Source organism: Sceloporus undulatus, chromosome 1, assembly GCF_019175285.1.
Source record: "Sceloporus undulatus isolate JIND9_A2432 ecotype Alabama chromosome 1, SceUnd_v1.1, whole genome shotgun sequence".
Lineage (NCBI taxonomy): Eukaryota > Metazoa > Chordata > Lepidosauria > Squamata > Phrynosomatidae > Sceloporus > Sceloporus undulatus.
This window is the reverse complement of record NC_056522.1, coordinates 354155984-354177901: the sequence shown is the minus strand read 5'-3', so window position 1 is coordinate 354177901 and position 21918 is coordinate 354155984. Positions and strand designations below refer to the sequence as shown.

General features: G+C 40.4%; 1 protein-coding gene across 1 annotated transcript in view; it reads right to left on the bottom strand.

Annotated features, from left to right (window-relative positions):
- PPP4R4 (protein phosphatase 4 regulatory subunit 4) overlaps window positions 1–21918 on the bottom strand; it is a 158858-nt gene that overhangs the window by 75912 nt on the left and 61028 nt on the right. Inside the window, 5 exon segments of the mRNA XM_042454785.1 lie at window positions 1371–1390; window positions 1392–1435; window positions 1438–1477; window positions 10897–10970; window positions 12639–12786. Of these exon segments, the coding sequence (XP_042310719.1) occupies window positions 1371–1390; window positions 1392–1435; window positions 1438–1477; window positions 10897–10970; window positions 12639–12786 (326 nt within the window).

Below are 21918 nucleotides of genomic sequence, written 5' to 3'. Positions count from 1 at the left end.
ATCTCTCTGACTATCAAACACCCCTATTCCCTTCCCTTGTCAATCCAATGTTAAAACCTACTTTCCCCATCCTCCCCCTTCCTCTCTGGATCTCTCTGACAACTAAAACCCACTTCCCTTCCCTTCTCAATTGGATTAAAACATTCTCTGCCCATCTTCCTCTTCTGTCTCTGGATCTCTCTGACCACCAAACCCCATTTCCCTTCCCTTCTCAATCTGATGTTAAAACCTACTCTCCCCATACTCCTCCTCCTCCTTCTCTGATCATCAAACCACACTTCTTTACAGCTCCTTCCCGTTCCAATCCAAAGTTAAAAGCTCCTCTTTCAGCACCAGGGAAGTGGTGTTAGGTGATCAGAGGCTTAGAGACTGCTGGTGGTATAATGGTAATTAAATGAGGCTGCTATTGCTATTACTATTATTCCTGCAGGTGAAACAATGTCACACAGCAATGCACCAACACAGATGTTTAGCATTTTATACTGTTTGCAAAATAAACCCAAGTTTAACTGCATTCCACTGTCAAATCAGTGCAAGAAACACATCCAAATACTTGGCGAGTTCTTATGTTTCACAGGGTGATGGAGAATAAATTGCTAGATTCTATAAATCACAGCTGAAGTCATGCCTATGAGGGATTATGATGGAGCTTTATATAGAACTGCAAAATGAACAGCCATAACATCTTGAACAACCAGAGCTTTCATCTTTTAAGACATGAAGAAAATGAACAAAACCATCAGGAACCAGGATGCAGCATTTATAAATCCCAGGCCATCTAGTGTGGCATTTATACAATCAAGACTTATGATTGTTAATAATTTAAAAACACCAAAACAGATCTCCAGATCATGAAAGGAGCAAACAAGTTGGTATATGCAGATTAAAAATACACCTTCTGTTACTGAAACTGCCTTCACACAGGATTGAAAGCAACCACTTCATGCAAGTTCATAATCTCTGACATGGCATGGAAAGGAAAAAAAACCTAGACATAGTAGGGAAATTATGGAAATAGAGCTGAAATTAAGTGTTTACTTAAAAGACGCAGAAATTATTATCAGTGCAAATGACCATCGAAGAATTGGGGGAGAGGATGGATCAGGCATTTAGTGGTGAGAAAACATGTATTACAGTATGTATTATAGGTTCAGTTCAGGAAGCTATATTCTCCCCAGCAGTTAGATGGAGTGAGGAAAAATAACAAGAGCACTTGGCTGACTGGTCTGATGCATATTAAATACAAAAGAAAAACCCAAAGTTTTCTTTAGTATCTCTTCTTTTCCCACAATATAAAAAGCAGGTCACTTTATATCACCAACAGAGAAACTGTAATCATTGCACATGCAAAACAAATGGCAGTTACTCACATATGAGCTTCAAACTTGTTTAGCTAATTTTCCCAAGATTTTACAACTAACTAAGCGAGACTGAAGGTTTGGAAAAACTGTGCCTTGGAAACAAGTGGATTCAGGATCTATAGAGAGAGGAGGAGAAGAAATTAAAAATATATATAAGATTAGTTTAATAGAAGCAAAGTACCATTAATTGAACTAAGAAACACTTCAAATGCAAAAATACTCACATGTATCAGGTTTCCAATAAGAGTATGCAAAGCAAATCAAACACTTGCATTGCATTTGAAATAATTGTGTGTTACAACATGCTGTCATGTTCACTAATGGCTCTCCATGGGAAAAAAATCAGTGGGATGTTCATATTAGCAAAACTGCTATAAAGAATTCTAAAGCACAGACTAAAAGATGTAAAGGAGATGTTCTTCTCATCTTCTTAATCCACAAAGAAACACGAGTCAAGGGCATTTGTAATAGTGTTGCAAAATTAGCACTTCCCACCTTTTTCAAGATGTGAACTTGTTCACTAAGAGATGAGTTGAGATCATCAGGTTCAAAAACACACTTGATGTATTTACGATATTCAACTACATGCCTTCTTGCTGACTGCTCTTTACCTTCCAATTACTCCTGAATGTCTGCTAATTGCGACTAACATACTATAAATGATCTCAGTATTTAGGTGGATATAAGTTATCTACAATAAAAATTATACATACACTGAAGACCATTTCCAGCAAATTATTCCATGAGAATTCATGGCGGAGGATCCACACTATTCGGCTTTTCTTGTTTCGCACTTTCATAAGACAGGAGTTTACAGATGTAGCTAAACCAACACTCTTTATTTCAATTGGCTTCTCAAGGACACAGTTAACACTGAACAATTCACCTGGGGTCTTTGAGCCAAGCAAAGTATTTGATTCCTGCCTTCACATGGCAGCGCAACGGAAGAGGAAGTTGCTGGTGGGCTCTCTATTACAATTGATCACCACCAAAGCAAATGGTCAGAAAAATGGTATTGCTGTTTGGTGATAATTATTTTTAGGTGAAAGAACAAGATGCTGTACATGTCACCTGCTAGGTTATCTTACCAGTAACCCTGTTCATTGTCTACTTTACTCGTTTCCACAGCCCTACTCAGATATGGGCCACTCTCTTGTTGACTAGGCATCTAGACACAAGTCCTAACGCATATGCCCCACTCAGCAAGCTCCCACAATGCACAAAGCATGTTAAGCCATCATTTGATAGCCAGGGGAAAAAAGGGAAAAATAGGGCATTGATTTTACTGTTTCCCCCTGCCTGCCATTATGGAAGAGTGTTGAAAGTCACCTGGACACCTGCGCTATTGCAAATTGAAAAACAGATGGTGAAGGAGGCAGAGGGGCTCTCAGGATACCCTCCAATTATCCTGGATAACTGCCAATTTGCTGGACTGCCCTTTCTGCCTTGTTGCTGACACCAACTTATTAAAGCTGAAGACACATTAGTCACATGAGGGAACATCACTGGGGAAAGGGACCTGTTTAGCCTTGACTAGATCTTTTATACATAGTGTATTCGTCTGCAGGAGGAAGCCTTACAATAAACTTCTTCGCTGCCAGAGTAGATGATGTCAAGGTAGAACATGTAATAGGCTCAGTATGAAGGAGGTGCCAAGAGCACAGCTTCTAGTGGTTGTATATGAGATCCAAGAAGAGAGAATTGGACTGATCAGGTGGGGAGGAGATGGGGATGTTCTTTTGGGGGGGGAGCCAGAGTGGCACAGAATGTTGGATATATGTGAGAAAACTAAGTTCAAACCCTGCTTGGCACAAAACTCATGGGTTAAGGACAAACAAACTATTTAGTCCATTTCCCATCTCATTTTCACACATCCTACCTCAACTGTTCTGTTCATTCCAACAACTTTTTAAAGGGGGAAACCAACATTTCAAAGGCTTCACCTAAATTTAAAGCATTTAAACTTTCTTTTAAAAAATGGGAGGTCCAACTGCTGTCCTTCATTTTTTTTTTTCATTAAATTCAAGTTGTTTGGAGCAACTAAAAAGTGTAACGTCTGCCATAGGGGTTAAAACCGGTTCTGCAAACATAGCAGAAGTTGACCATATATTATGATGTGCTGTTACCCTGGACTATTAGATTGAGAGGCAGAGGAGGTGGAGATGTCTGTCCCTTGTACCAAGGACACCAGTCATCTCCACTCCACACACACAGGCATACACCAGTCATGATGTCAGTGTTAGCTCACCACAGTTTGGGGGGAGGGGGAAGGAATATCATGGCTCCAACTGATTCATGGGAGCAGCCATTTTCTCTCAAGTACAATGACCTGAAAAGCAACACCAAATTTTGCCATATTTCAAAATAAATAAATAAATAAATAAATAAAAATAAAAATTGAGCCTAATTCTCTATCAAATTTGCAGATGACACCAAATTTGGGGAATAGCTAATACCCCTAGAGGACAGGATCAAGATTCGAAATGACCTGAAAGGACTAGAAAATGGGCCATAGCTAACAAAATGAAATTCAACACAGAGAAATGTAAGGTACTGCACTTAGGGCAGAAAAACGAAAAGCACAGATAGGATGGAGGACACCTGGCTGAATGAAACTACGGTGGAAAGGGATCTAGGAGTCCAAGTAGACCACAAGTGAACATGAGTCAACAGTGTGATGCGGCAGCTAACAAGGCCAATGCGATTTTAGGCTGCATCAATAGAAGTATAGTGTCTAGATCAAGGGAAGTCATAGTGCCACTATATTCTGCCTGGTCAGGCCCCACCTGGAATATTGTGTCCAGTTCTGGGCACCACAATTCAAAAAGGACATTGAGAAACTGGAGCGTGTCCAAAGGAGGGCGACTAAAATGGTGAAAGGTCTGGAAACCATGCCCTACGAGGAACGACTTAGGGAGCTGGGGATGTTTAGCCGGAGAAAGAGAAGATTAAGAGGTGATATGATAGCCCTGTTCAAATATTTGAAGGGATGTCATATTGAGGAGGGAGCAAGCTTGTTTTCTGCTGCTCCAGAGACAGGACCCGAAGCAATGGATGCAAACTGCAGGAAGAGAGATTCCACCTCAACATTAGGAGGAACTTCCTGACAGTAAGGGCTGTGCACAGTGGAAACAAACTCCCTCAGAGTGTAGTGGAGTCTCCTTCCTTGGAGGTCTTCAAGCAGAGGCTGGAGGGGCCATCGCCGGGGATGCTTTGATCTGGATTTCCTGCATGGCAGGGGGTTGGACTGGATGGCCCCGGGGTCTCTTCCAACTCTATGATTCTATGATCCTATAGCTGATGATGGTGAAACGGATGGTCAAAATAAGCAGGTTTCCGTCTGGTTCCAGGGCGTTTAGACAATGCACATTTGAAGCCAGCCGGAAAGTAAATCCAAGCTGTGCTACTGAGGGAAAGGCAGACAAAAAGGAGCTGGATTCTTCTGCTTCTTCCTGGAAAGTGCTCACCTTCACATGTACATATAAATGCACCGATGCGAGGGTGGCTCTAAAGGGGCGCTCTTTCCAAAACCTAACCTAATGTGCATGTAAACGCCTCATCACAGGAGAAGTTTAAAAGAGATGGAGCTACCATACCCAAGAGATGGAGGCAGCAATGCCCAAAGAGAAAACTGTGGCGGGGTACAGACCGCCCACAAAGGGCCGTCTGTTGGCACCTTGTTTTGCTGCATGAGGAAGCTGCAACAGACAAACGCGCAGCTCCTCATGCGGCAAAAGAACCCACAAAAAGCGGGTTCTTTTTGCAAAGCCCTTGTGACGCCGCAGTGCGCGAAGCTGCACAGGGATGGTGGAGTAACAGTAAAAAAACAGCACGCAGCAGCACGGCTTGAAGCAACACCATGTGGTAATGACATGCGCCGCTCAGCCATCTTTGGGAGCCAGTGTGGGGTTTGAATGCGGCTTCAGAAAGGCAGCTTCAAGCTGCTTTTTCCCGCCCATCGTTTCGCCCCTTAGATAAGCATATTTTAGTGAAATACTGTCTCCTGGACCAACCCCACCAAACCTGACAGAAACACATTCACCCATGCTCCAACCTCCTCTAATGTAGTTGATGCCCAGTAAAGTAGCTGGGGTGGGAGTTAGATCATGGCAATAATGTCAAAATGGTGACCAAATAGCAATTGAGAACACAAAACAGTACGAACATTCATATCGAAATAATATGTAGTCATGATTTTGACACTATTGCTATGATTACAATTCCCCCATCACAATCTACTTTACCAGACATCAGTTTGCGTGGCGAGAATGAGGTCCATTCTGTAAGTCACTGAAGCAAGGATGAATTACATTTTCATCAGGTTTGGGGAAATGTCAGGCTAGGAAAGGTTATTGAGACCCAAAACAGACCTGCCCAAAGGGATGGCATGACGCCGCCTCTCAAAGAGCCGAATCAGCACTGCAACAACTTAATGTTGCAGCCCCATTCCAGCTTTTTCCCAGCACAAAAAGAGGCAGCAAAATGCTTTTCTGTCGCAGTGGTGCCTTTTCAGTATGCAGCATTTAGGAATGGGTTCATTATGACACCGGCTTCAGGGCAGCATGGGGGTGTGCATTATTCGTACGCCATGCCCCACCCCACCAGGAAGCCAGGGTATTGTGCTGGTCTATACCAGTGCTGAGTTAAATATACTTAACTAACTAGTTGAACATACTTAACTAAGGGCCGAAACATATGGCCTCTGGCCCTTTGAGCACAAGATCGGGGCATCAACTGCACGCCACAGCTCCAATCCGGCTTTTTTCTAGCGCAAAACGAAGTGACAAAATACCACTCCTTTTTGCACCAGAAAAAGGTGCCCTTTCCACTGTGTCTGTCTGGTGCTCCTGCAGCATGTGGTGTCTAAACACTGTGCCACCAGAGCTCCGAAAAGCTGCCACCGTGTAAATGGACGGGCGGCTTCACAGAGGCTTCCTGCCAGCATGGGGAAGTGCACTGTGCACATACCACGCTCCCAAGCTGCCAGGAAGTTGGTGTATTTTGCCAGTCTGTTCTGGCTCTAAGTACAGGTAGCTGAGAGAGAAAATTCAGGCCTTTTAACATATGCAGCAGGTGCTTGTTAGCTTGGACTATCTTGTACCCACTGAAAAGAGTGCAGATTCTGGAGTGAAGATACTGGAAAGGACCACACTTCAAGTCTCAGCTGTATTCATAAACTATGACTCAAATACGTCTATTAAGAAAATTATTAGCCATTTCTTTTTGCCACACTATTGCTTTTGTATTGACCAAGATTATCACCTTGAACGCTTCAGAAGAAAGGTAACATCTAAATGTAACGAGTAACTAAACTAGTTAGGAAGAAGAAGGGGAAAATGAATTATTTGGAAGGGAACTGCTTTGGGGGCACTAAACTGGGTTTGTTTGTTTTCAGGTAAAGTAATAAAAGGGGAAGTGGCATCTAGGATTTAAAAGTCTGGAGACTCAGAAATACTTTTGTCTTGCATTTAGCTTGTAGCCTTGGGCAAGTTATCTATTTCAATCTAATCCAGTCTTCTGCTTCCAAGAGGGGCCAGCTAAATTCCTTTAAGCATTTTACAAAGAGGGCATTTAGGCAGCAGAATCCCCCTGTTATTTGCTCTCAGCACCTAGTATTCAGAAGTACAGAGCTTCTGAATATGGAGCTACTATTTAGTTCTTGCAGTTAACAGAAGTTCTTATTTGGGCTAAGCGGGGCTGCATCAATAGAAAGATTTGATGAGCAAAAGGGAAAAGAAATTAGACATAAGCAGATTAATTGGCTGGCACTGATTTACATTTATTTAATTGTAAATGTGTTCTGATAGGTTTCATCATTGTTTTACATTTTTAAAAAACTGTACCATCATATTTATTTTCACATGCTATTTTCTCTATATACACATTTTGTGTGCATCCTTCCTTAATATGTGTATTTTTATGTAATATTCCCTCATATACATATTTTAGCGTTAACTTTTTGGAGCTAAGAACTGTTGTTGTTGTTGTGTCTTCAAGTAGTTTCTGACCTACAGTGACCAGCTTTCTTGACAAGAATTATTTAGAGAATGTTTGCCTTTACCTTCCTTTGAGACTCAGAGAGTGTGACATGCCCAAGGTCACTCAGTGAGTTTCCATGGCCAAGCAGAGATTCGAACACTGTTCTCCAGAATTATAATCCAATGTTCAAACTACTACACCATGCATACATTTGGAGAATGTGCAGTCATACAGACATTAATGTCAGGACTGCAAATGAAGATACTTTAAAAAAAAAACACTTCCACTAATTGCCTTAATCTGAAGTATATTTGACCCCAATGAGAATCCCAGTCTATAGTGCAGTATAAAAATGTGAAAAGAAGTGTTTTGTAGGTTTAGAATTAAGAAAATTCTACAATACCCAAAACAATACCAAGAGTCAAAAAATACATGTACATATAATGTGGAATATATGTTCTATAGCGCTGTCAGCTGTCCTTATTTTCAAAAAGATGTAATTAATACAAATGCAATTTCCTCCACCTATTTTTTGATTTTTAGAAACACCTTCTGCACATGATAGGTTACTGAAATTCAAAGATGCTGTTTATAACTCTTCAGCAGGCAATGCTATAAAAGCCTGACCTTGTAGTTCTAGTTCCATATGAATTTTGCAACATAAAGTAACTTGGGGGATTAAAATGTCCCATCTACCTGGACATGAATTAAAAATATAGAATATTATATATTCTCCAGGAACCATATTTATCACTGTGTGTTTCTTCTTCCCTGAACTGTGGCTGTTGCTAAATACAAAATCCATGCATTTGCACTCTAAACCAATATATCTATACATTTCTCAATAAATATGTGTTTCCTTATTAATTTCAGTTTTAGTCCTGATTGGCAGAACTGTGATTCAGCTCACTTCCAAGAAACTAAAGTAGCTAGATTTAAAAAAAAATAATTAATGGGCACAGACATATAATGGCATTTTTTTAAAAAAAATGGGAACAGAACAACTCAAAAGAAGGACAGCACCAGAATGTTGTGAAAAACTAGATAAATTTTTCACCTCTTTAATGAGATACAAGTATTTGCAAAAGAAAACCCATTGCTAAAAAAAAGTCACTGCTCATGATATTTTCTCTTTAAAAAAACATTTGAAAAAGTTATAATGGCCTGGGTGCATCACACAAGCCATCCATTCCCCTTTTATTATCTCATTCATGAGTGGCATGGCAAGAAACTCCAGTGAATGAAAAGTGTGAAATCAGAAATGAACCTGCAAAGAAAGACTTGACATTTAGAGCAAATGAAAATTTCAGAGTGCTTTCCTCACACTAATTAATTAGATTATGAAAATGCCTACACACCATATTGACACAATTATATACTGCACAACGCAAGTTATGCAAGTTAATATTATCTTGTTTTACAATCTTCCAGGGAGGAAATGTAAGAAGTCAATTAATTATTTTTCCTAAGTGGAATTTTATTATAGAAATCTAGACAGAAATGGTTTGTACCTCCTGAATCCAATGCTTTTAGCTATCTTTTTTCTTTAACCATTTAAATGCAGTAATGAAGCAGACTCATGCCTCAAGCTTCTTGTGAAGGGATAAAGTATTGTGTGTGAACTGCTCATTAAGTCATACAGAGAATTACAGTTTTCCTTGGTAAAGTGGCCATCCCACCTCTAGAAATGTATAAATGAAAGTGTATAACACACTGATATCTTTTCATATACAAGCCTCATTGAAAAAGAAAGGAAAGAAGAAAGATAAAGAATTATTAGGTCCACACACTGCAGAAATAAACCAGTTTGAGATGGCTTTAAATGCCCTGGCTCAGTGCCAGGAAAGTCTGGAAACTGTAGTTTTGTGAGACATTTAGACGTCTCTGTCAAAGGACTCTGGTGCCACAATAAACTAAAATTCCCAGGATTCCCTAGCACTGAGACAGGGCAGATAAAGTGGTCTCAAACTGGATTATTTCTGCAGTGTGTTTTGGATCTTAGACATATTAGAATTAGAATAAGCGTTAAAAGCATTTTTTTTGCATCTTCCCTACAGTATTTATAAATTTAAAAAAAAAGCCTGAGCAACTTACTACCTAGCTAGCTGAAAAAGCACAGTTCATCTGCCTGTCATTTGGGCACCTGCAGGGGGGCTGCCAACAGACCTATTTTTCCTGTTTTATTTGGAATGGGGGGGGGGGGGGGGCTGTCCATCAAGCTATAAAACAGGTGCTCCTGAACTGCACTTGTTCAGCTAAGTGGGTCAGCTGTATATCCTTGGTTCACAACAACCAGTCAGACAAAATTAGACTTGCCATTCACATGAATTGGACTTTGCAACGGGTGCCATTTAAATGTTTTCTGAGCTGTGTATTGTGTGAGAGAAGTCTGTTTAAGAACAGCTTATGTCTAAAATAGTGATATGGAACTTAGTGCACCAGTCTTTCTCATAAAATGAACACTACTGCAAGCAGGTGTGGGGGGAATTTAGACATTTTCGTAATTGTGTGACAGCACCTGCTCTAACAAGGTGTTTACAGTTGGGAAAACATCTAAAGTAGCCTGCCTTAAACTAGGGCCATCCAGATATGCTAAACTATAGTTCCCATCATAGCCAGTCAGAATAGCCAGCATCCCCACTGGCTATGAGGTCTAGAAATGATGGCAGCTGTGGTCTCCTTTCTAAAAGGGTAAAACACCACCCAACAACAGGCCCTAACTCTCTTTATCTTTCTCAATCTCTCTCTCTCTCTCTCTCTCTCTCTCTCTCACACACACACACACACACACACACAACTTCTCCTTCTGGTCCCTTTCCAAGCATACTGTTGACAACTCTAGAGCCCGAAGCAGACAGCCATGAAGGAGTGGCTGCAATCAGGCTGGGACTACAGTGAATACATGGCCCGCTGCCAAAGCGGATAAGCTCAGCAGTGCTCACTATTTTTCTAGCATTTTTAAACTATGTGACATTTCACAATATCTAAACAGTAGAAATGAGATAGCTCTTAGTGTCTAAGAAATGCTGTGTTGGATCAGACCTGTCTCATCAGCTGAACATAACATCAGCTGAAATAGAATAACTGATAAAAGTACAAAGTACAGTTGGCCCTCCACATTCGCTGGGGTTAGGGGTACAGGACCCCTGTGAAAGTGGAAAAACTGCAAATAAAAAAAACCTCTCTAGTAATCTCTAGGTACTCCACTACAACTCTATGGTCAACATCTGCCAGAAATTGACCACATAATTATGCTGGAAGACCTACAGATGTCTAGAGAATGCATACATTTTCTCTCAGAAAAATAAGTAAAAATAAATCCGCAAATCTCATCATCCGACAATAAGGAGACACACCCCTTCCCCCAAAAAATCATTTTTGGGTAAATTTAATCAGAGACTAACATCCCTGGGGAGGGGGATAGGGCATGCACCTGAAAACTGAGGATCATTTGTGGTTTGATCCTGAATGAATATACAACTACACCAAGCTTTCAGAAAACTACAGATTACAACATATCACCTGCCTAAATCACATTCAGTGAAACCTACTTTACCTCATGTCTGATGGTTTCTTTTGGCAAAGCTTCTAATGCAGCAAGAAGAGTTTCCAGCCAGGCATTGCTAACACCTGTAAAATACAAATAATCAATAGATACATCTGCATCTCAATTAACGATGCTGTTAAGTAACAAGAATCTGTAGCATGTTTTTAGATTGTAACCTCAATTAACAATGCTCTTAAAGAACAAGTATCTATTACAAGTTTTGTTTGGCAAATTTTTGGTTAGAATTTGAAAGAGAGTCTCCTAAAAATCAATTAAAGGTCCAATCCTATACCTACTGAGCATATACCCCACTAAACACAATGAAATGTATTTCTGAGTAGATGTAGAGAACTTCCCTATAAGGATACAGTCCTATTCACACTCACCTAGCAGTAACCCCATTGAATGATAGGATTTCCTTCTTAACTCCTATTTTTGTAGTCTATGTGACATGTATTGTAGTTATTAGTAGTAATTCTCAACTTACTGCACTCACACATATATGTTGTTATAATGATGTTATGTATTTGTTAACAGAATGTTGCTATTTTACAAACCGTAGGATTAGATTTGACTTACTTTTGTGCTTTACCTTGTGATGTATGTTCAGCTGAATGGCTCTCATTTTACAGGTAAAATCTCAGTAATTTTACAGTGGACCCTTGTTATATACAGTACTGAGGTTTGGTTCCAAGATCCCCCGTGGATAACAAAATCCGTGTATGCTCAAGTCCCATTAAATACAATGGCATAGCAAAATGGTGTCCCTTATAAAATATGGAAAATCAAGGTTTGGTATTTGAAATTTATACTTTTTTTGAACATTTTCAAACCGTGGATGCTTGAATCCGTGTATAAGAAGGGCCAACTGTTCTTGTAAATGGCATCACACATTTTAACTTCAATTTACTTACGTTTTCTTAGGATAAATTTGGCTCTAATTGAAATAGTCACTTTTTCTAACAAACTTGGTGAGAGGTTTAAATCTGCTGATACAAGTCATTGCTATTTGAATACAGACCATCATAAATTTAAAAAAGGTACAGAGTAACAATGCAATCCAGTTGGCAAAGGAGGGTCAAGGGCCAGTTGAGCTAACATTAGACCAATGAAGGTGTGCTAAGCCTAAGATGTACTGGAAATGAATTAGCACCAACTTGGTTCTGGCCTTTGTGCTGATATAATGGCTGTATTCCTAAGGTAGCTGGGGTTTGAAACTAGCATAACTCAGCATTTCCCTCACTCCATCCCTTGTCTGGCTCTTCCGTTAGTTGATTTCAATCAACAGGACAGTTAATTTTTGAAATCAGTCAACAGAAGGTGGCTATTCTGGCTTAAAGGTACTTCAACCACACAAAAGACTTTTGACTATTCCTGATCTCCTTGAGACAACACATCTTTGAGTTAGGATTCCATTCCCCAAGTAAAATCCCATGCTCATCCATTTAGAAGTACACTTCACTTTCAATGGTGCATACTCTCATGTTAGTGTTCGTGGGATTCCAACCCAAAAACTTTCTGTGAAGGCCTGTCAAGCTCTAATGTATTTTTAACTATGATGAAGGAAAATTATGACTAATCAGATGTAAACTGCATCATAGAACATTGGCCAGCACACACGGTTAACCATTTAATTTATTTAATTTAATTTATTTTATTTTTCCTGGTTCATGCACTGCTTTAAAATGTATATTACTTAACAAAGAAAAGCATCAGAAACTAAGAAAGCAGCAGTATGGTGTGTCTCTAACCTGCATCTCTGTGCTCCAGATTCTGTAAAATGATGTGTAGGAAGGAGTGGGAGTAAGTATGGATGGATATTGATTCCTCTTGTAGAATAGTCAAAAGTGAAACAGCAGCTGTTAACTGCATTTCCACCCCTGCAACAGGCAAGACCTCCTGTGTAATCAATAAAGAAAGATTTAATCCAAGCAAAAGATATATATTTATATAAGAAGCAAATACAATAATCAGAGAAAAGACATGGTTGGGCCAAAACCTATCTGTAAAAGTTAAATAACATGTATTAAAGAATATGGTGAGACTGGGGGAAGCTTATTTCAGCTCTTGAGCTGGCATATTTGCTGTCGTACTTGACCAAGATCTTGTTGAGTCAAACCATGAATGCAGTGGACTGTAGTGTGATTTTAACACTTGCACAATGACCTCACTGAACGTGGATCACTACATGTGCAGTGCTGATCCCATATTACTATGCTTTCCAATCTAGTGGTGTTCAACAGGATATTGGCCTTATCTTCTTTCCCTTTATGATCAGCGTCAGACATTTTTTAAATTAAAAAAGTACAGAGGAAGAGAAAAGGGGGGGAAGAGTCATTCACCCTGCCAGTGACCCCAGTAGGGCATATGAAGTGGCAGTTTGTTCAACATGAAGTTTCTAGCTTCTGGCTGTATCATTAACTGTATAACTTTAGTATAGTTAACAGTTCAGGTCATCCCAGACCCTGAGGTTTCCTGGTGATATCATTAAGCATTAAGGAGCAACCATGGTTGTTTACAGCTTGTCTTTCAAATGTACACATGGAGAGAACATATTCTCCTATTTGGAAATTAAGAGAGAAATCTTAGCTTAAAAGACTGTTTCCAAATCAAGGTGAAATGAGCAGCTTGTTCTTTCTCAAGTATGTAGGGAGACAGGATTAGGAACATTTAATGTACCCTACTAGCTTCTAGCCAGAAGGCAGATGAAGAGCAGAAAGGAGGGTGAGTCCTGGCACCACAATGAATGGAAGGGAAGGAGGAAGCTAACTAAGTAAATACATAGACTTTTAAAAATGAGTTTGAAAGCAGTGGCAACAAAATTAAACCTTGTAAATTGTATCAAGCTGGTGTTCTCAGCTGAGCTGAAGATTTGCACATACAGTGGTGCCTCGGGTTACGAAAGTAATTCGTTCCGCGGCCGCTTTCGTAACCCGAAAAGCCTTCGTAAGCCGAATTGCCATAGGCACTAATGGGGAAAAGCCGCGTTTCGTGCGAAAAAGCGCCGAAAAGCACCAAAAATTTTCTTCGTAACCCGAAAAAACATTCGTAACCCGGAACAATGATTTCCAATGGGATTTTTTCGTATCCCGAAAATTTCGTAACCTGGGTATTTCGTATCCCGAGGTACCACTGTAGTCCTTTCCTCTTGGTTGGAGCTGAGCCCACCATAAACAAAGATCAAAAGCTTTCATGGTCAGAATACATAGTTTTTGTGGGGCTTTAGGGCTATGTGGCCGTGTTCTGGATGAGTTAATTGTAAGCCCGAGAGCAGAGAACCATCTAAATAAAAAGATTGTATGTACAGCGCTGTGTAAATTTACAGCGCTTCATAAATAAAGGTTAATAATAATAATAATAATAATAATAATAATAATAATAATATTTTGCCTGCATCTGTGGCTGGCATCTTAAACAATTTGCACACTTGTCTCCCACATGGAGATGACCCATAAAAAATTGAGATTTAGGGCCAGGCCATAAGATCTGGTAAACCTAAACATTAGGTGTTTTCCAACTTTATTATAGTTTTTCTATAATAGATAAATCTGTTATAGGTTCAGTCTCTCTAATCCAAAATGCTTGGGACAGAACTGATTTGGATTTCAAATTTTGGATTATTTTCATGTACTTAATCAGATATCTTACAAATGGCACCAAAGTCTAAACATGAAATTCATATATATTTCACACATACATATAAACATAATCTGAAAGTAATTTTCTACATCATATGTTTAATAATTTTGTGCATGAAACAAGGTTTGTGTACATTGAACTATCAAAAAGCAAAGGAGTCACTATCTCAGCAACCCATATGGATGATTTTGGAGTATTTCAGATTTCAGAATTCCAGATAAGGGATACTTAACCTGTATTGTGAACCAGGTAGAATTCACTTCATTATATAGTCTGTGCTGCCACTTTAGAATCATAGAATAATAGAGTTGGAAGAGACCGCAAGGGCTATCCAGTCCAACCCCCTACCATGCAGGAAATCCATATCAAAGCATCCCCAGCAGGTGGCCATCCAGCCTCTGTTTAAAGATTTCCAAAGAGGGAGATTCCACTACACTCTGAGGAAGTGTGTTCCACTGTCGGACAGCCCTCACTGTCAGGAAGTTCTTCCTAATGTTGAGGTGGAATCTCTTTTCCTGTAGCTTGCATCCATTGTCCTGTTCTCTGGAGCAGCAGAAAACAAGCTTGCTCCCTCCTCAATATGACATCCCTTCAAATATTTAAACAGGGCTATCATATCACCTCTCAACCTTCTCTTCTCCAGGCTAAACATCCCCAGCTCCCTAAGTCGTTCCTTGTAGGGCATGGCTTCCAGACCCTTCACCATTTTAGTCGCTCTCCTTTGGACATGCTCCAGTTTCTCCACATCCTTTTTGAATTGTGGTGCCCAGAACTGGACACAATATTCCAGGTGGGGCCTGACCAGAGCAGAATATAGTGGCACTATGACTTCCCTCGATCTAGACATTATGCTTTTATTGATGCAGCCTAAAATTGCATTGGCCTTTTTAGCTGCTGCGTCGCACTGTTGACTCATGTTCAACTTGTGGTCTACTTGGACTCCCAGATCCCTTTCACGTGTAGTTTTATTCAGCCAGGTGTCACCCATCCTATATCTGTGCATTTCATTTTTCTGCCCTAAGTGCAGTACCTTACATTTTTCTGTGTTGAATTTCATTTTGTTAGCTTTGGCCCAGCTTTCTAGTCTATTCAGGTCATCTTGAATTTTGATCCTGTCCTCTGGGGTATTAGCTACTCCCCCTAGTTTGGTGTCATCTGCAAATTTGATAAGTATGCCCCCAATTTTGTCCTCCAAGTCATTGATAAAGATGTTGACTAGCACTAGGCCCAGGACAGAGACTTTACTGATAGCATGTTAGTAAAATGTTAATTCTGGCAGTTAAATTTAGCTTTAGCTATCGTGCTGAGCATCTTCAAAGCTCAAACTGATATTTGGTGAATTAAAGTACAGTACGCTGAATAGCATTGTTAATTATTTTAAAAAACCCACAGTGCCTCTAAACTGAAGATGTAAATGTACCACATACCTCAAAAACAACTCCACACAGAAGCTACTGTTTTGGTGTTATAACATTTGGGAAGTGGGAAGGCAAGACAGTGTTGTTATGTACCCAGAAGCTGACTCCGGTTTATGATGACCCTATCAGAGGGTTTTATTGGCACAATTTATTCAGTGGATGCTTGTCACTGCCTTCTTCTTAGGCTGAGAGAGTATGACTTTCCAAGATCATCCAGCAGAATTCCATGGCTGAGCATCAGCTTGAACCCTGTTTTCCAAAGTCCTAGATCAACACTAGAAATACTACACCACATAGGCTCTCCCAAGACATATTTTTAATATACTGTACAGTAACACTGTATATATACAGTCTTCCAACTCTATGATTCTATGATTCTATATATTATTGTATAATTGTATAATTGTATTATAGCAATTATATATTCTAAGCCAGTGTGGTATAGTGGTTTGAGTGTTGGACTATGTCTCTGGAGACCAGGATTTGATTCCCCACTGGGTGACCTTGGACGAGTCATAAGCTCACAGCCTCAGAGGAAGGCAGTGGCAAACCTCCTCCGAACAAATCTTGCCAATAAAACCCCATGATAGATTCACCTTAGGGTTGCCATAAGTCAGAAACAACTTGAAGGCACAAAACAACAACAAAGATAATCTGCTTAAATGGTTAACAATAAGTAAATGAAGCAAGCATTAATTTCTGGAATATTTCCAGAAAGAAAGCTGACAATATAGCTGTCGAGCCCTTTTAAATCGATAGAAAGATAATCAAATAATAATAACATCAGTGTTTCTACCTTCTTTGATAAACATGTTATTTAGACAGATCTGGGCCTAAGTAGATTTTGATGGCAGAAAATTAAAACATCTGACATCCAAGAGAAAACAACCTGACCTAAGGATTTTGCTCACAGCTGTTATATGAACAGAAAGTGAATGTCATTTTCTCCTTGCATGACGAACCACTATGACAGCTCAGTAGGAAAATGTCAGCCCAGAATTACAAATACGAATATGTAACTGCGAGGAAAAACAATTATTCGCCTTTAAGAAAGGAGGTTTAGGTGTGCTTATCGAACTGCCCACATGCCTTGGTACAATTTAGAACTATCTTTAGCATCTTACCGGATGAAATATATAGTACAATAATTTCTTTACAATTTCTCCTGTTCTTGCTTGTCACTAAGGGATGCACACTAGCACTGCACCTCTGAATTCCATTAAATATTTTGTGACTGTACCAATGAGTAAGAGCTACTTTGTAAAGAGAAAGAGAAAAGTGGGAGACAATGCTGCTGCTGCTGTTGCTAAATGCACTGCAACAGTCTCAAGAGAAAGGGTTCTCCAAGGATTCATATACTGTAATTGGATAGTTTTTGGGACAAGAAAGACAGAATCTGCAGTTATTCTACAAATATAATCTGATTATATTTCCACAAGAAAGGATACTGACTGCTTTGGCACTATGACTCATAGGGGTTTTTAGCAAACCAAAGCTCATATTTTGGGATGTTTCTTTTAAGAAGGGGCTGCCACAGACTAGGACCTTGTTGTGGAGGCATGAGGCTTTAAACCTGCACTTTCTGCTGAATCTTATCCAGATCAGTTCCCCATCTTTATTATTCACTTGGGAGAGAAAGCCAAACTGAAGCATACTGGATCCCCCCCCCCCCCATACACACACACACACATGCAAATACAGTAACAGCACTGGGTGGAGCAATCCAGGCTGAATGCCACAAGAGGACTTGTGCTCAAGAGCAAATCATGGGATGAAAATGCAGAAAAAATTACTGAGTAAATATAGTGGCATTCTCTGGAATTTTGATATATTAAAGATGAGGGTTAGTTAGGTTTGAGTTAGGGGAAGAGACAAATTTTCCTAAATTATTATGACAGTGGCACCCCAAATCCTGACAGCGCAAATATGTCACTTCCCAACATCATGGTGTGCTGATAAATAGGAGGGGACTTTTTTGTCCCAGTACAATACATTGACTGGGACAAAAAAGGTATCCCAATGAGAAGGGGACCAAGGTTTGTGGGGCCACTTTTTGTCCTACCCATTTCTGGTATGTTTTTAAAAAATCTACACATAGGAAATAACTGAAAATGTAGGCATACTGTCTGGAACTCTACAAGTAAAAATGTTGTAAAATGCCTACTTTTACTTTTGTCTTCAACAAAAATTGTCTCTAGGGCAGGGGTTCCCAACCTTTTTGACTCGTGGAGCCCTTATTTCTATGGTGGAGCCCCTACACTATGTCTTACAAGTTAATGGTGTTTAGTAGTATATATAGGAATACATTCTTATTCTTTAATTTCATTCAATTTTTATTTCTTTTATTTTCCTGGAGCGGCTGCAGAGTACCTGTGAAGTGCACGCGGAGCCCTAAGGGCTCCTTGAAGCACAGGTTGGGAACCCCTGCTCTAGGCAGACTAGTGTCCTGTTAAGGTGGATGAGGGTTAACACAACATGAGATTAAACCCTAACATACCTGTATATGCACTGAACTTCTAAGGGACCCATCACAAATGCAGTGGTCCTTTTGCTAACTCCTAAGAAGTGCAATGTAATTTAGGAACTGAGTAATACACATCCTTGCTACAAAACATGCAACATTAACTGTGGGATGTTTGCTCTTGTTATTATTCTGAGAGTATACATGTATGTGTAAATTATATTTCAAATCAAATCTCAATTAAAATAATGGGCATGCATTGTAAACCCAGTTTGATGTTTATTGAAACTTACATTAGCTTAAATTTCTTTTACAGAAGCACTATGAAACAGAACAATAGTGACTTCTTTATGACTATAAATGAAAGTGCTATCTTTAACATCCTTGCTTTTTAAAGCTAATACAAAATACTGTTTCATTAAATCAGTAAGGAGGGTTCAAACAAAAAAAATATTCTGCTTTTTCTTGAAAAAACTGATGTTTAAAGAGAAAGTGCCATTGTTCCTAACTGCCTAAATGATTGTAAAACATACTAACTAACCTTATTTCATAGATTTTCCAAAGAAATTAACTCAGGCTTTCCCAAAACAAAACCAAACACAGTATTATCAATATAGTCAGCCCTTCATTTTTGCAGGATTAACATTCGCAGATTTGATTATTTGTGAGTTTGTCCACACACACACTCCTCCTCCTCCTCCTTCCTGGGCTTCTTCCCTCAGGGAAAAAAGACCAGGAGGGCGGGAGCAGCTGGAAAGGGTGCGTGCATGCCTCTCCCTGCCTTCCCCCATTTATTCATGTTTTTTCCACTTTTGCGGGGGTCTTGCGCCCCTAACCTCCACAAATGTGGATGGCAAACAATGCATTTGTATGGCTTAAAGATTACTGAATTTAGCTTCTCAACAATGGTATTCTTCAATGCAGAAAGAAGAGTTTATACCATCTTAAACTGGAACTTTATTCACTCCAACCACAGGTAAATTTATCTAAATTGGTTTCTAGTCACTTGCTTTGCCTGATGTAGCACCAAAATTCACCTCCAGCCCTCAAAATATAGAGAACTACCTGTGGAACTCACTCCTACATTCCAAGAAAGAGGTCTGTGAGTCAGAGACAAGTTTAAAGTTTCCAGTGCATCTTCTGTGTTCTCAAATAGAGAACAGGCTGCATACCCTTAACTGTGTTCCTTCATGTGGTCATCTGTGCCTTCACATAAATGGGTCTTCTTCCTGTGCACAGTTACCAACATAATATTCTAGAGCAGAGTAACCCTGGACAGAGCCCCAGCCTATTCTCTCTCCACATATATTCAGTTCTGCTAGGGCTACTTCTTTCCTTAGTTCCTTGGTCCATTGAGAGTGCAGCATTGGTCATGAAAAAGTCAGCACGAGGGTGGATTGTGAGGGCACAGATGACCACTCTGCTTTCCCAATACTATTATTTGCATGTGGGGGGAAATTCAATTTGTGCCAATGTGATTCCCCTCCCAAGCAAATAGTAAGGATGGGAAACTCATCTGGATAAAATTCAATGGAGGGCAAAGGTTTAAAACTTCATGTCCCTACACCAAAGTGACAGGCCAAGCCAGGCCCTGCCCCCAGAAAAGAAATATCCAGAAGCATGTGCCTTGATATATGTAAAATGACTGCAGATCCTTTCTTTCATGTCTCAATGGACAACAAGTTATATAGATCCTTAGAGAACCCTTCCTGTTGGGGCTGTTGTCTTCATATTGAAAGGCCCACCTGTGACAGAAGACAGGTATTCCATGTGCCTGCCTCCTTATGTCCTCAGAAATGTCCACAGAATGTCCACAGAATGGAAGCTAGTATAGTATTGAGTATAGTGTTGTGTGCTTGAGACCGTGTGCTCGTTGCTGAAGGGGCGGAGCTTCTGTGAGTCACATCTGTGAGTCACAAGGAGGCGGAGCTAGCAGACTAGCTTTATATACCACCTTCCAGAATTTTAGTTTTCTTTAACTCAACAACTCTGCTCAAGTGGCATCAGGTTAGAATCAGATACTGAAACAGTACCTTCCCTTTAAGTGTAAGATAGCAGCCAGTACTTTTCTTTAAAGAAGTATTCCCAGTAGATTGACTGCTATATTCATTACTAAAGACTTTGCAGTATGGACAACGAGGGATCTGCTGCAGTCACCTGCAACTCTTGTGGGATGTTTCTCTTCTTGCCTACAGAAGTGGAGAACTTCACATGCACCAAGTGCAAGTTGGTAGCACTCTTGGAGGAGAAAGTGCAGCAGCTGGAGTCCAGAGTAGCTACACTTCAGCATATTAGGGAACAAGAGGATTTCCTGGACACAATAGAACTAACCATCTTGGATGAGTACCACACAGAGGAAGATGCTAGGGTGGAAGAGGTCACTTGCCAAACAGAGGAGGCAGACAGCTGGAGGAATGTCACAAAGAGAAGTAAGCCAGGAAGGAATTGTTCGGGGAGCTTGCAGCTAGAGAATCGATTCGAAGCTCTTTCCCTTATCAAGGAGGATGAAGAAGAGCAGCATGGACAGACTTCAGGGACAGAGCAGGGGAGCCTGAGAGTCCCATCCGAGGGAACAGTCACTGCTAAGCCTTGGAGGAGGCGTGTGGTCGTAGTGGGGGACTCCTTGCTGAGGGGTACAGAAGCAGTGATTTGTAGGCCTGACAAGATGTCTCGAGAGGTGTGTTGTCTTCCAGGGGCAAAGATCCGTGATGTGACAGAGAGGCTGACAAGACTGGTCAAGCCTACTGACCAATACCCCTTCTTTTTGGTCCACGTGGGAACTAATGATACTGCAAGACACAGCATTCAGAACATCAAAAGGGATTACGAGGCGCTTGGTAGGAAGCTGAAAGGAATGGATGTACAGGTTGTCATCTCGTCTCTTCTGCCAGTTGAAGGGCATGGTCCAGGAAGGGAGAGGAAAATAGCAGATGTGAACAACTGGCTTCGCAGATGGTGCCGCCGAGAAGGATTTGGATTCTTCGATCATGGGCTGCGGTTCCATGAGGAGGGACTTCTTGCAACAGACGGGTTGCATCTCACGCCAGTTGGAAGAAATGTTTTTGCCAACAGTCTCAAGAACTTGATCAGGAGAGCTTTAAACTGAGTTCCGAGGGGAAGGGAGACAATATTAAGGAAGGCGAAAGGGATGGCGAAAATAGTCAAACTGACATAGAGGAAACAAGGAAAACAGTGCAAGGACCCAACAGTGGGAGGCAAAAAAACTTGCACAGGCAGCAAGTAAAAGGGAACCATGGTCTGCGATGTCTCTACACTAATGCACAGAGCATGGGAAATAAGCAAGATGAACTCGAACTCCTAGTACAACAAAGCAAATATGATATAATAGGCATCACTGAAACCTGGTGGGATGAGTCTCATGATTGGAATGTGGAAATAGAGGGGTATAACCTTATTAAGAGAAATAGGCCAAACAGGAAAGGAGGAGGAATAGCACTATATGTCAGAGATATTTACACCAGTGAAGAGATCCTTGACATCAATCATGGAAGC